At 46.1% G+C, this 15188-nt stretch overlaps 1 protein-coding gene across 1 annotated transcript in view; it reads right to left on the bottom strand.

Annotated features, from left to right (window-relative positions):
• LOC122924923 (3-hydroxybutyrate dehydrogenase type 2) overlaps positions 1-14951 on the bottom strand; it is a 61055-nt gene extending 46104 nt beyond the window's left edge. Inside the window, exons 1-2 of the mRNA XM_044276467.1 lie at positions 14877-14951; positions 4182-4258 (exon numbers count right to left, since the gene is read on the bottom strand). Of these exons, the coding sequence (XP_044132402.1) occupies positions 4182-4253 (72 nt within the window). The 5' untranslated portion in view covers positions 4254-4258; positions 14877-14951. The remainder of the gene's footprint in view (positions 1-4181; positions 4259-14876) is intronic.
• Positions 14952-15188: the final 237 nt, after the last annotated feature.

The following is a 15188-nucleotide window of genomic DNA, read 5'->3' as shown; positions in this document are numbered from 1 at the left end:
CACCCCCCCCCAAGCCCCGGAGGCTGGCATCCGTTGTCAACACCATCAAGTGGACGGGAAGGAAGGAAGGAGCGTCCCAACGTCCACATCGGGGAAACCAACCACTACCTGAGGGCTCGGCGGGTTTGAGCTGGGAGGCGTACCCAGGCATCCGAAACGTGAGCCAGCCAGACATGATGAAACAGATGAAGGTGGCCGCCCACCCAGTTGAGGTGTTGAGCGCCAAAAACTGCCAGTCAGGCAGAGGTAGTCTTGGGGGCATAGGACTTGGAGCCCTGTTGGCGGGGACGCCAGGAAGGGCAAGGTTTGAAGGAGGGCTTACATCTCTGATCCAGGGCAGACTTGTCGGCTGGCCACTTGGGGCTGGAAAAACTCTGAAAGAGTGCTTTTACCACCTGTAGCATCAGAAATTATCTTGTCCAGGCGTTTGCCAAAAAGCCTGCTCCCGGAAAAGGGGAGGGCCATCAAGGCCCGCTTTGAAGCATTATCTGCCACCCAGCAGGAGAACAGCGTATAGCCACCAAAAGAGCTGACGAGCGGGCCATTAGTCTGGCCGCATCCAGAGAGGCTTCACAAATATACGAACTGGCATGGGAGAGCTGCAGAGCAATCAGAAAGTTCCTCCGAGGAGTCCCCCGAATAGAGACCATGACGCAGTTTGTTTGCCCACTCACCCATAGCTTTGCTAACCCATGTAGAGGCAAAAAACGGCCGCAGTACTGTGCCCACTGCTTGAAAGGATGATTTTGAGAAAGATTAAATTTTTTTATCCCTGATATCCAAGAAGAAAGCCCCATCCGCCATAGGCAAAGTGGTATGTTTTGCCAAGCGGGATACTGGCGGGTCAACTATAGGAGAGGTGGACCACTTCTTAGTCAAATCCTCCGGAAATGGATAAAAGACGTCTAAGCACTTTGGTAAGGCAAAATTCCACTCCTTGGAAAGAGAGGAATCAAAATCCTGGTGGTTAGGAAAACATTTGGGCGAGTGACGAGACCGCCTGAAGGAAAAACTCAAGCCGGCCGATGAGGGGTGGTCCTCAACCTGTAAGGTTTCTATAAACACTGTAATGAGAAAGTCCACCATAGAGGACAGTTTTGAAGACTGGTCCTCAGGAGAGACAAAGTCTGCATCTTAAAACCATTTCTCGGAACATGCCTCTTCCAGGGAGGACATGTCAGAGTGAGACTGTCTGGGAGGTGGCGGAGAGGCAGAAAAAACGGGGGGCGCAGACACTCTTCTGGGGGAGGGAGGTCTGGAGGGAGGTCTGGCCCGTTTTGCAGGTCAGCCGCAATGGGAATGAGCCCCAGGATCCCCAGAGTCGGATGGGTCAGAGGACGGCCTGGCGGACAAACGCCCCAGTATTTCCACAATGGCTTTGTTGGTATGGGAGACGACCTGTACCATCTTTGACAGGGAGCACACCCACTCCGGCTCTACCATGGATTGGGCAGTAGGGGCGACTGGGTCAGGGTCAGAGCCACTTGGCGGTGGGGCAGAGCACGAAGAGCAGAGGGGATCCAACTGATCAGATGGAAATTTAGGGCGACAAGAAGCACAAGCAAAATGGCGCACAGAAGTGTCCGCCTGCTTTGGGGCCTGGGGTCTGGGCTTGGACATAGTGAGTACCCTGTAGTGACAGGAAGGAGGATGAGGAGAGATGGTTAGACCCTGTAAGAAGGAGAGACAGAGCTTACCCGGCCTGTGTCCATCAATGCAGCTGGTCCGGAGGAGCCTTGAGCCAGAGTCCCGCAGAAGTCCTCTTGGAGCAGAAGGTGGGTGGAGCGCAGAAAGAGTGCCATGGATTCGCGCCAGAACAGATGAAGGAGGAAGGAGCAGAGAGAACTGCAAGCCCCGTCCCCAATATGGAGCCGGTACCCGGCGAACGCAGAGAAGCGCAGGCCCAATCCCTCTGTTCCTCTTAAAGGGGGCCTCCCCCTCATTGTAGCGGAGCTGCCCCTAGAAGCCCCGGCCGAACATGGATGCCGGTCGGGTGAGAAGAACCCCAGAGAAGCCGGGGCCTCAATGACAAGCGGCCCCGGTGGAGTCCAGAACCAGGGACGCTGTGAAGGCCGGGTCCGGGAACGCAGAGAGGGAGGAAGGGGCCAGCAGAACAAAGGGGAATAGAGCGCACTCAGATGCCTCCCCCACCTTCGACAGGAAAGAAGAGAGATGCCTGGAGGGGACAAGGCCACCTTGGGGGACAATCAGCCCAGGTAACCTGAGAAGGGGGAGGAGGAAGAAGGGGAGTTGTTTGGGGCCAAAAATACTCACCCATCTGATGTGTTCTGCCCCCCTGGTTGCAGCCGGATCACCACCTTCGATGTGCGGCCCTTGAGGAGGGCTGCTACACCGGAACAGAGGGGACTTAAGTGGGTGGTCGTGGTGACCTGCAGGCTGGCGGGATGCAGAGGATTTGGGAACCTTTGGTTCTCCTTGCCTTCTGGAGATTGGGAAGGAGCAGCGGGCTTGGTTCCCCCTGGTCTCCCGTCTCCTGGGTGGAAACGCAAGAAGCTGGAGCTGCCTGTAGCCCAAAAGAAAAGAGAAAAAAAATAAAAGAATAAAATAAAAAACAGCAGAGCTGCAAAGCAGGGAGGTCTGCCTCCTACGGACACTAAGCTAAAACTGCTTTAGCTTAGTCCATGTAGAAAGGGTACAGCTGAATGGGAGGAGCTCACACTTTTGTGCTTAGTGTCGCCTCCTAGTGGCAGCAGCTATACCCATGGTCAAGCCTGTGTCCCCCCAATGATATGGATGAGATAAAAAACATGTTTAAAATAGGGTTGTTGCGGGTATCGAAATTTCGATACCCAATCTATACTTTTTCCATTTTAATTTTTTCAATACTGGGCTGCGCTGCTGCGCACAGTCTAGTATCACAGGACATGAGCGCGCTATCGGAGCAATGGGGAGGAGACATCAGCTTCTCTTCTGGGCGTTCCTTCTCCCTGCGCTGCTGTCTCCTCCCCATTGCTCCAATAGTAATTAGCATACGGAGCAGGAGACCGTAATGGGGCACAGCGGGCGAACGGACCGGCGCCCAGGAATAATAGTAAGTGCTGGGACATCTCTGGGCGCCGCTCTGTGTAGCCTGCTACTTAACAAACTCTGAACCCATATAAGGTCGTCTTTAACACATAATACAGGAGGCAGGTGCTGGAGGCAGAATCGCATAGCCGGCACCCTGCCTCTGACAGGGAGCTGCGATCAGCGGCAGTTAACCCCTCAGGTGCGGCACCTGAGGGGTTAACTGCCGCTGATCTGCTGCCAGTACCCACCTCCTGTATTAAGGGTTAATTATCATTGGTGGCACAGTGCACCCACCCCCTCAACCCCCCAGTATTATAATCATTAGTGGCACAGTGCGCCTGCCCCCCTCAACCCCCCAGTATTATAATCATTGGTGGCAGTGGCCACAGAGTCCCCTCCTCCTCATTGGTGGTGCAGTGGCAGCTTCTGATCGGAGCCCTAGCAATGTAATTCTGAGGCTCCGATCGGTTACCATGGCAGCCAGGATGCTACTGAAGCCCTGGCTGCCATGGTAACATCCCTGATGCTGTGGGCACAGAGCAGCAGGTAGAGTGTGAAGTCCTATTCACCCTGATAGAGATCTATTAGGGTGAATAGGACAAGGGATGAAAAGATCCCAGGATAATAATTAAATAAACTGTAAAAAAAAAAAAGTTAAAAAAAGACACCAAAATATTAAGTACAAATCACCCCCTTTCCCAATTTTACATATAAAATATATAAACAATAAATAAATAAATATTGTCACGTCCGTAAAGTCCAAACTATTAAAATAAAAAAAATATCTATGTGGCGAACGCCAGAACAGAAAATAAAAAATGCGCGTATCGACATTTTTAAAAATGCGGAATGCACGTGGCTTTTTTGGTTTATTTTTTTTTGCGTGGTATCGCGTGGTATCAAGTATCGCAATACTTTTTTATGGTATCGAAATCGAATCAAAAATTTGGTATCGCAACAACTCTAGTTTAAAATAATGCTTGCTGTTTTTTGCAAAAAAAAGTGTGAAGGGAGCCTTGTGAAGTTTCTCAAACTATTACTATAGATTTACCAAAGGTGACCACAGACTTCAAATAATTGTACAGTGATACTGAAAGGCAGCGATAAGAATCAAAGAGGATGAAAAACGGACTAAAGACTGGCAGACTTACAATGGCAGCGGCCTGTCCAATTCCCTGGGCTGCTGCTGACAGCAAAATTACTTTTCCATCTAAGCGACCCATTCTACCTGAAAGAGAGAAAAACAGCATGGATCAATAATTACAACATCCACAAGTACATGAAATAAAATCCATAAATGTTCTCCTGCTGTCACGAACCGGTGGGTGTGAACCCATTGTGCCATGTGTCCTACCTCCTCTAAAAGTTTTGTCCCCACCCCTGATAGACTTTCCCGAGGAGAACACCAGGTCGCTACCTCTTGAGGAGGATAGGTACATGAGGCAGCTGGTCCAGGCGGACCAGGAGGTACCTGAGAAAGGTACCAGAGGTACAGGCGTAGTCAGCAGGCTAAATCGTTACCAGGAGCAACAGTGCAGGACCGAAGGAGGAGGCAGAGGCGAAGTCAGACAGGCAATAGGTCAGGGCAGGTGGCACAGGTACAGGTCAGGCAATCCAGGTTGGCAACAGGAGAGTCAAGGCAATCAGGGATCAAACGGGTAGCAGAATCCAGGAACACAGGCACACAAGCAGATATCAAGAACCTTAGCAGGAAACAAGGACCTTGACACTGAGGCATCTTGGAAGGGGGCTGAGCCACTTATATATGTGCAGGAGAGCTAGGATTGATTGGTGAGGTCACGTGATCCAACCCATAAAAAACACAGGGACCCAGGCTCTAAGGAAATGCTGCAGGAAACAAGCAGCAAGCTGTGGCCAGGACTGAAAGGAAACACTGGCAGCGGATCTCGCGGGGGTGCAATGTGTTATGCGAACGCATTGCGCCCGCGTGGAATCCGGACCCATTCATGTCAATGGGGCCGTGTACATGTGCGTTAGTTTTCACGTATCACTTGTGCGTTGCGTGAAAATGGCATAATGTTCCATATTCTGCAATTTTCACGCAACGCTGGCCCCATAGAAGTGAATTGAGCTGTGTGAAAAATCGCATTGCATCCACAAGCAAGTGCGGATGCCTTTTTCACGGATGGTTGCTAAGAGATTTTGTTTGTAAACATTCTGTTTTTTTATCACGTGCGTGCAAAACGCATTAAATCCGCGCGATAAAAACTGAACGCGATTGCAAACAAAACTGAATGGACTTGCTTGCTAAATCGCGCAGTTTTCACTAAACGCATCCGGACACGCTCATCTGCAAGGGGCCTTAGAGGTCTGGAATGTATTAAATGACACTGACATAATGCTGTCAGTGTTATCCAATACATTCCAGAACTGCACGGTTTCTTGTGCGCACTTCCTTTAGTGTGGTTTTGACTCAAACTTACCCTTTACATTGCAAACGCTGAACTTCCCACAAAAAAAAAAAATAATTTATATATATATATATATATATATATATATATATATATATATATACATAGAAAGATTCAGGCAGCACTCCCTTCAGTGCAAATATAATAGTGCAGGTGCCCGCGGTGGTCCCTCGATATGGGACAAATTCAGTAGAGAAGGAAAGTCCGCAGCACTCCTTTAAGTAAAAAAGTGAAATTTATTCACACATGTCAGACAACGTTTCGGTCCTCTCACAGGGCCTTTTTCAAGTCAAGTGAACAAAAAAGTGCAAAGTGCAAAAATAAATACAGCTCTACAGCATGACACAATCCATTATCAGCCAATAGAGTACTAGTGCACTCCCATTCATGGGTGGACTACAATTCATATAATTAGCTCCATATATTGCCGTACATTCCAGCTTCAGTAGCAGTATATCAGTGATACATTCAATAATAATTCATCATCATATGTGTACATAAGTGTATATAATAAAGTGAACCGTGCAATTTAAAAAAAGTCCTTGACTATATTACCTTGCCTCAAGCCTGCTGGAGAACCGAGATAGTTTGTGGAGAAGGCGTCTCTACTTGTGTCTGAACACGCCACTCATCCGCGTCCTCTGCTCCTTACTGCGCATGTATTCAACCCCCTTCTGTTCAAGCAGCTTCTAATACTCCTACGTCGCCTCTACGGTGGAAACCAGCGTGATGACGTACGGTCGATCACGTCCAGGCGCCGCACACAGACAAGTCTGCGTCAGCGTATAGACAGATCGCTCGCGCCCCATCACGAGTCCATATCCACCATCTTACTTTAGGCAATATTTTTGGGCAATAATATCATGCCTCCATAACTCCCATATTTATCTCGTCTCCATCTACACAGGGCTCGGCACTGGCAAAAAGTCAGCATACATATATATCTTTGATTCAGACAAATCATTGTAGCTTCCATTTAGTTCACTGCATATAGAGAGCAGACAACATCAGGGTATAGGCCATGTAAAAAGGGTGTTTAGCTAACCATTCCTCCTGTCACCCTAAATTCTACATTTAACCCTTTGGGTTTTAGGGTATCAAGCCGAAAAATCCACCTTAGTTCAGTTTTTTTTAGTTTGCTTAATCGATCACCTCCTCTTTCCAATGGTTTAACATGATCTATAATCATAAATTTCAAATCACTTTCTTTATGATTTTTTTCGGCAAAATGCTTTGATACAGGCAGATCTCTTCTTTTATTCCTAATAGATTGCCTATGGTTATTTAACCTAGTCTTTAGATCACAAGTGGTTTCACCAACATATAATTTTTTACAAGGGCACCATAGCACATATATCACCCATGACGAATCACAGGTGAGATAATGCCCTATATCAAAGGTCTCACCCGTGTCTGGATGTGTGAACGTCGATCCCTTGACCATCTGTTTACAGTTCACACATCCCAGACACGGGAAAGAGCCCGTGCGCCTTGTTTTAAGAAATGTCTGTCTAGATTGTCCTTTATCTGGTACTTTGGAGTGTACTACCTTATCCCTGATGTTGCCTGCTCTTCTATATGCCATCATCGGCACACTTCTAAATGCAGCAACATTTGGGTGTCCACTGCTCAATAGACTCCAATGTCGCCTTATTATTTTTTCAATTTCGGGACTCAACTCGTTATATGATGATACAAACGGCATTCTATCATTAGTTCTTCTAGTTTTCGGGGTCAATAACTCATCTCTGGGGATTTTTTTAGCCCTTTCTGCATGTCTTTTCACTAACTTTCTAGGGTATCCCCTGTCTATAAAAGATTGTTCCATATTTTTCATTGCTGTGCACATATTCTCATCTTTATCAACAATTCTCCGCACCCGGAGCATTTGGCTAAACGGCAGAGAATCTACCATCCTTCTTGGATGCCCACTAGTAAAATGCAACAATGTATTCTTATCTGTGGCCTTAATGTTTAAATCCATATGTACCTGTTCATCCTCAATATATACTTGTGTATCCAAGTATTGCACCCGGTCAGTCGATGCCGTTAACGTAAACTGGATCTCCCGGTCAAGGGAGTTCAAGTGTACGTGAAAATCCATCAACTGATCCATGGTGCCACCCCAAATGAGGAAAATGTCATCTATGTATCTCCACCACGACAAAACTTGATTGAAGTGGGGAGATACATAGACGAGACGTTCCTCAAATGACCGCACAAAAATATTTGCATAAGTGGGCGCGGCATTAGAGCCCATCGCCGCGCCCATCTTCTGCAAAAAAAATTGTCCCTGGAACACGAAATAATTGTTCCTCAAGGACAATTCCAACAATGTCAATATAAATTGTCGTACTGGAGCGGGATGCTCTGAATGTGCCAACATCTCCGCTACAGCCGACAAGCCTTTATTGTGGTCAATCGAGGTGTACAACGACACTATGTCAAAGGAGGCTATAATCGCCCCCTTTGGTACCTGCATCCCTTTAATCTTGGTGATGAAGTCTCCGGTATCCCTCACATACGATCTAGCACCCATAGCATATTCTCTCAGTATCTTATCCAGAAATACATTAATATTAGATAGTATAGAGCCCCTACCCGAGATTATCGGCCGACCTGGAGGGTCAACCAACCTTTTATGTATCTTTGGTAATGCATATATCGTGGGTGTAACCGGGGACTTCACCACCAAAAAATCCTTAAGTTGTCTATCAATAATGCCACTCTGCATCGCCTCAGTCAAATGTGCATCAATTTTTCTTGCAATGTCGAACCTGGGGTCCCTGGCCAATGGCTCGTAGACGCCAGGTTCGCTCAATTGCCTTCTTATCTCATTAACATATTGAGTGGTGTCCATCACCACGATCCCACCACCCTTGTCCGCGGGCTTGATGGTGTTAAACCATTGGAAAGAGGAGGTGATCGATTAAGCAAACTAAAAAAAACTGAACTAAGGTGGATTTTTCGGCTTGATACCCTAAAACCCAAAGGGTTAAATGTAGAATTTAGGGTGACAGGAGGAATGGTTAGCTAAACACCCTTTTTACATGGCCTATACCCTGATGTTGTCTGCTCTCTATATGCAGTGAACTAAATGGAAGCTACAATGATTTGTCTGAATCAAAGATATATATGTATGCTGACTTTTTGCCAGTGCCGAGCCCTGTGTAGATGGAGACGAGATAAATATGGGAGTTATGGAGGCATGATATTATTGCCCAAAAATATTGCCTAAAGTAAGATGGTGGATATGGACTCGTGATGGGGCGCGAGCGATCTGTCTATACGCTGACGCAGACTTGTCTGTGTGCGGCGCCTGGACGTGATCGACCGTACGTCATCACGCTGGTTTCCACCGTAGAGGCGACGTAGGAGTATTAGAAGCTGCTTGAACAGAAGGGGGTTGAATACATGCGCAGTAAGGAGCAGAGGACGCGGATGAGTGGCGTGTTCAGACACAAGTAGAGACGCCTTCTCCACAAACTATCTCGGTTCTCCAGCAGGCTTGAGGCAAGGTAATATAGTCAAGGACTTTTTTTAAATTGCACGGTTCACTTTATTATATACACTTATGTACACATATGATGATGAATTATTATTGAATGTATCACTGATATACTGCTATTGAAGTTGGTATGTACGGCAATATATGGAGTTAATTATATGAATTGTAGTCCACCCATGAATGGGAGTGCACTAGTACTCTATTGGCTGATAATGGATTGTGTCATGCTGTAGAGCTGTATTTATTTTTGCACTTTGCACTTTTTTGTTCACTTGACTTGAAAAAGGCCCTGTGAGAGGACCGAAACGTTGTCTGACATGTGTGAATAAATTTCACTTTTTTACTTAAAGGAGTGCTGCGGACTTTCCTTCTCTACTGAATTTGTCCCATATCGAGGGACCACCGCGGGCACCTGCACTATTATATTTGCACTGAAGGGAGTGCTGCCTGAATCTTTCTATGGATCTATTGTCGACCGAAGGCTCTGCACCCGACCCTACCAACATCCAAAGTAGTATGTCCCAACATGGGGACAGTGACATACATGTCTTTGCCTATAGTGATGTGGACATACAGAGGATTATGGGAAATGTAGAGGGTGATGCTGCCTTCCTTAATGTACCCTCCGCTATCAATATCAAGAGGGAGTATGAAGGCACGTCGAAAAAATTGTTATCCACTGAGCTACATACACTGACGTTGGCTCAGTACTATAAAAGTAAACGCATACCAAGGGGCATGCGATCCCGCCTAAAGCCGAATATGTTTTCACAAGATGGTGATTTTAGAGCACGTTTTGAAGCTATATCGAATAAATATGCGATGGACATTATGTTGCTCAACATTGAGTTTTCTCAGAAGGAAATGGTCGTGCTTAAAAGTAAATTGCAGGACACTGAACAACAGCTGAAGGCAACTGTGTCCACTAATGAGGCTGACACATTTATAGAGAAACAACGATCTTTTTTGGATAAAATGCGGAAAGACCTGGAGGAGGTCAAAAGATCAAAATGGCATAGAGATCAGAGTGATTATACGTCTGGCCATGTATATGTCTGGGAGCAACCCTGGCGTATGGACAGGGGTACTTTACCTAAAGAAAACACCTAAACGCAATAAAGAAACCAACAAATGGGTGAGAAACAAAGATGCCAATGATGACCTTCAATTCTAGTCAATCTGGAACTTTTTTAGGCCCATCGAGTTGCTATGGGAGACGCCCCACGAGACGGGGAGGGCTCAGACATAGAAGAGCCTGGAAAAACCAGAGCGCAGAGATTAATGAGGACCAACAACTCCAAACAGATGAATACAAACAAGAGAAAATAGAATCGAATGTGGTGGTTAACATTTCATCCCACACATTGACTGAGCATGAATTGAAAGCCCTAAATAAGGGATTGTCCTTTTGCCCACAGGCTAGGCCGGATTGGTTTCAGTTGGAACTGGACTTGAACCGCCTCCTCAGGAATCTCAAACTGAGGGTGTGGTTCGACTCCGGTTCCTCTGATGCCATGAATGTGAATGCTAATGAACCTGGCAATGTCGATGGTCAACTTACTTTGAAACAGTTTGATTTGTATTTAAAAAGTGATTTTGTTCCACTTGTCAATTCACATGCCTTAGAATGTTTTTCTGAAGCGGTCAAAAGAGACGTAGCTATGTTGAGAAAAAACACTCATCCCAGTATGTATATGAGGCCAAACATTTCGACACAGGAAATGCTTGCATTGGAGGGATTGTCCAGTAACCCCGATCTCACCATCAAGCCCGCGGACAAGGGTGGTGGGATCGTGGTGATGGACACCACTCAATATGTTAATGAGATAAGAAGACAATTGAGCGAACCTGGCGTCTACGAGCCATTGGCCAGGGACTCCAGGTTCGACATTGCAAGGAAAAATTGATGCACATTTGACTGAGGCGATGCAGAGTGGCATTATTGATAGACAACTTAAGGATTTTTTGGTGGTGAAGTCCCCGGTTACACCCACGATATATGCATTACCAAAGATACATAAAAGGTTGGTTGACCCTCCAGGTCGGCCGATAATCTCGGGTAGGGGCTCTATACTATCTAATATCAATGTATTTCTGGATAAGATACTGAGAGAATATGCTATGGGTGCTAGATCGTATGTGAGGGATACCGGAGACTTCATCACCAAGATTAAAGGGATGCAGGTACCAAAGGGGGCGATTATAGCCTCCTTTGACATAGTGTCGTTGTACACCTCGATTGACCACAATAAAGGCTTGTCGGCTGTAGCGGAGATGTTGGCACATTCAGAGCATCCCGCTCCAGTACGACAATTTATATTGACATTGTTGGAATTGTCCTTGAGGAACAATTATTTCGTGTTCCAGGGACAATTTTTCTTGCAGAAAGATGGGCGCGGCGATGGGCTCTAATGCCGCGCCCACTTATGCAAATATTTTTGTGCGGTCATTTGAGGAACGTCTCGTCTATGTATCTCCCCACTTCAATCAAGTTTTGTCGTGGTGGAGATACATAGATGACATTTTCCTCATTTGGGGTGGCACCATGGATCAGTTGATGGATTTTCACGTACACTTGAACTCCCTTGACCGGGAGATCCAGTTTACGTTAACGGCATCGACTGACCGGGTGCAATACTTGGATACACAAGTATATATTGAGGATGAACAGGTACATATGGATTTAAACATTAAGGCCACAGATAAGAATACATTGTTGCATTTTACTAGTGGGCATCCAAGAAGGATGGTAGATTCTCTGCCGTTTAGCCAAATGCTCCGGGTGCGGAGAATTGTTGATAAAGATGAGAATATGTGCTCAGCAATGAAAAATATGGAACAATCTTTTATAGACAGGGGATACCCTAGAAAGTTAGTAAAAAGACATGCAGAAAGGGCTAAAAAAATCCCCAGAGATGAGTTATTGACCCCGAAAACTAGAAGAACTAATGATAGATTGCCGTTTGTATCATCATATAACGAGTTGAGTCCCGAAATTGAAAAAATAGTAAGGCGACATTGGAGTTTATTGAGCAGTGGACACCCAAATGTTGCTGCATTTAGAAGTGTGCCGATGATGGCATATAGAAGAGCAGGCAACATCAGGGATAAGGTAGTACACTCCAAAGTACCAGACTAAAGGACAATCTAGACAGACATTTCTTAAAACAAGGCGCACGGGCTCTTTCCCGTGTCTGGGATGTGTGAACTGTAAACAGATGGTCAAGGGATCGACGTTCACACATCCAGACACGGGCGAGACCTTTGATATAGGGCATTATCTCACCTGTGATTCGTCATGGGTGATATATGTACTATGGTGCCCTTGTAAAAAATTATATGTTGGTGAAACCACTTGCTGATCTAAAGACTAGGTTAAATAACCATAGGCAATCTATTAGGAATAAAAGAAGAGATCTGCCTGTATCAAAGCATTTTGCCGAAAAAAATCATAAAGAAAGTGATTTGAAATTTATGATTATAGATCATGTTAAACCATTGGAAAGAGGAGGTGATCGATTAAGCAAACTAAAAAAAACTGAACTAAGGTGGATTTTTCGGCTTGATACCCTAAAACCCAAAGGGTTAAATGTAGAATTTAGGGTGACAGGAGGAATGGTTAGCTAGATACCATCTTTACATGGCCTATACCCTGATGTTGTCTGCTCTCTATATGCAGGTGAATTAAATGGAAGCTACAATGATTTGTCTGAACTAAAGATATATATGTATGCTGACTTTTTGCCAGTGCCGGGCCTTTTTGGATGGAGACGAGATAAATATGGGAGTTATGGAGGCATGATATTATTGCCCAAAAACATTGCCTGAAGTAAGATGGTGGATATGGACTCGTGATGGGGCGCGAGCGATCTGTCTATACGCTGACGCAGACTTGTCTGTGCGCGGCGCCTGGACGTGATCGACCGTACGTCATCACGCTGGTTTCCACCGTAGAGGCGACGTAGGAGTATTAGAAGCTGCTTGAACAGAAGGGGGTTGAATACATGCGCAGTAAGGAGCAGAGGACGCGGATGAGTGGCGTGTTCCGACACAAGTAGAGACGCCTTCTCCACAAACTATCTCGGTTCTCCATCAGGCTTGAGGCAAGGTAATATAGTCAAGGACTTTTTTAAATTGCACGGTTCACTTTATTATATACACTTATGTACACATATGATGATGAATTATTATTGAATGTATCACTGATATACTGCCTATTGAAGTTGGTATGTACGGCAATATATGGAGTTAATTATATGAATTGTAGTCCACCCATGAATGGGAGTGCACTAGTACTCTATTGGCTGATAATGGATTGTGTCATGCTGTAGAGCTGTATTTATTTTTGCACTATGCACTTTTTTGTTCACTTGACTTGAAAAAGGTCCCTGTGAGAGGACCGAAACGTTGTCTGACATGTGTGAATAAATTTCACTTTTTTACTTAAAGGAGTGCTGCGGACTTTCCTTCTCTACTATATATATATATATATATATATATATATATATATATATAAATCGGAACAACTGACACGCTGCGGGTTTCTAAATCTGCAGAATATGGAACATGCTGCCATTTTCACGCAACGCACAAGTGATGCGTGAAAACTAACGCACATGTACATGGCCCCATTGACATGAATGGGTCCGGATTCCACGCGGGCGCAATACGTTCGCATAACACATTGCACCCCCCGCGAGATACTCGCTTGTGTGAAAGGGGCCTGAGGGTTACATAGCATCATAACTCGCTATAATGCTATGCGACCCTAGCAGTTCTGGAAGTTCAGGACGGGAGCTGCGCTGCAGGTCCAGAGCGTGACACTCGCTCGTCTGAAGGCGGCCTTTCTCTTAATGGTAACAACACCATTGAGTTTATAGGGAAAACCTACAGAAGGTTCAGAATCGCACAAACAATTGACATTCTACTTACTTTAAAATCCACACTTCACAAAATCCACACAAAAAGACAAAATGTGCAGGTCGATTTCTGCATGGAAAAAAAGCTGTGTACATGAGATTTGTCAGATTTGCTGATACTGTAGAAAGGGAGCATTCACACAACCGTATCTAATCTGTAAAACACGGATACTGCCAGTTTCCGCAGGCCCTAATGTAGAAATGACTATTCTATGCCTGCAAAATGGACAGGAATTGGGAATTTTTCTATAATTTGCGGAACAGCAGCACAGATGACATCGCTGTGCTGTCTGCTTTGATTGCAGCCCCACAGAAATGAATGGGAATAAATGCACATCGGAATGCAGACTGAAAATACGGCCGCGTGAGCGCTCCCCTAAATACGGCCGCGTGAGCGCTCCCCTAAATACGGCCGCGTGAGCGCTCCCCTAAATACGGCCGCGTGAGCGCTCCCCTAAATACGGCCGCGTGAGCGCTCCCCTAAATACGGCCGCGTGAACGCTCCCCTAAATACGGCCGCGTGAACGCTCCCCTAAATACGGCCGCGTGAACGCTCCCCTAAATACGGCCGCGTGAACGCTCCCTCGCACAAAGATCCATGCGGAAAAACTGTGCATGATCCGTAACGTGTGCAAGTAGCCTAAACCTGGCGCAGGGGAATGGACTGTGATCCTCACTGGGACTGATGTTAATGAGTACAATGTCTGTTGTACAGCACTGCAGCATATGTTGGTGCTTTATGCTTATCATCATTGGTTCTGTCACTGAGTGCAGATAAAGTCTCATTCACATGCAGACCCCACTACCGCAACCTCCATCCCCAAGAGGAGAACCCGATTACTAACGCATTGCAGGACATTACACACGCCAGTCTCCTTATCTGTAGCTAGAGGACACCTGTAAGGGACAGTACAGACTATGCTGCTCACTCAGTTATTACTAGCGCCGGGTAACTACATACCATAGACTAGAAATGAAGGCACTGACCTGAGTACTCTGCCCCCGGACTGTCAGCAGACTGACCTCTGAACTGTCAGCAGTCACGTGACACACAGGAACCAGCCCCCACTGAATCAGCGAGCTAAGCGTTCTTCACAGGGGCTCACCCGGCGGTTGGCCGCCACCTAGTGTTCAGTTCATGTTAGTACAAGCGATCATCATGTCTTCACTTCAGGTCATTGTCCACAGTTTGTGGCGCGCAGACATAAAAACATACAGTGAAATGTCTCTGGCGTGTAAAAACCTCACCAGAATAAATACTATGTGGGGGGTTTTTAACCACCTTCCGTTTTTGAGGTT

The sequence above is a fragment of the Bufo gargarizans genome, chromosome 1 (assembly GCF_014858855.1).
Source record: "Bufo gargarizans isolate SCDJY-AF-19 chromosome 1, ASM1485885v1, whole genome shotgun sequence".
Taxonomy (NCBI): Eukaryota; Metazoa; Chordata; class Amphibia; order Anura; family Bufonidae; genus Bufo; species Bufo gargarizans.
Note: the sequence above shows the minus strand (reverse complement) of the source record. Positions and strands in the feature narration are given on the sequence as shown.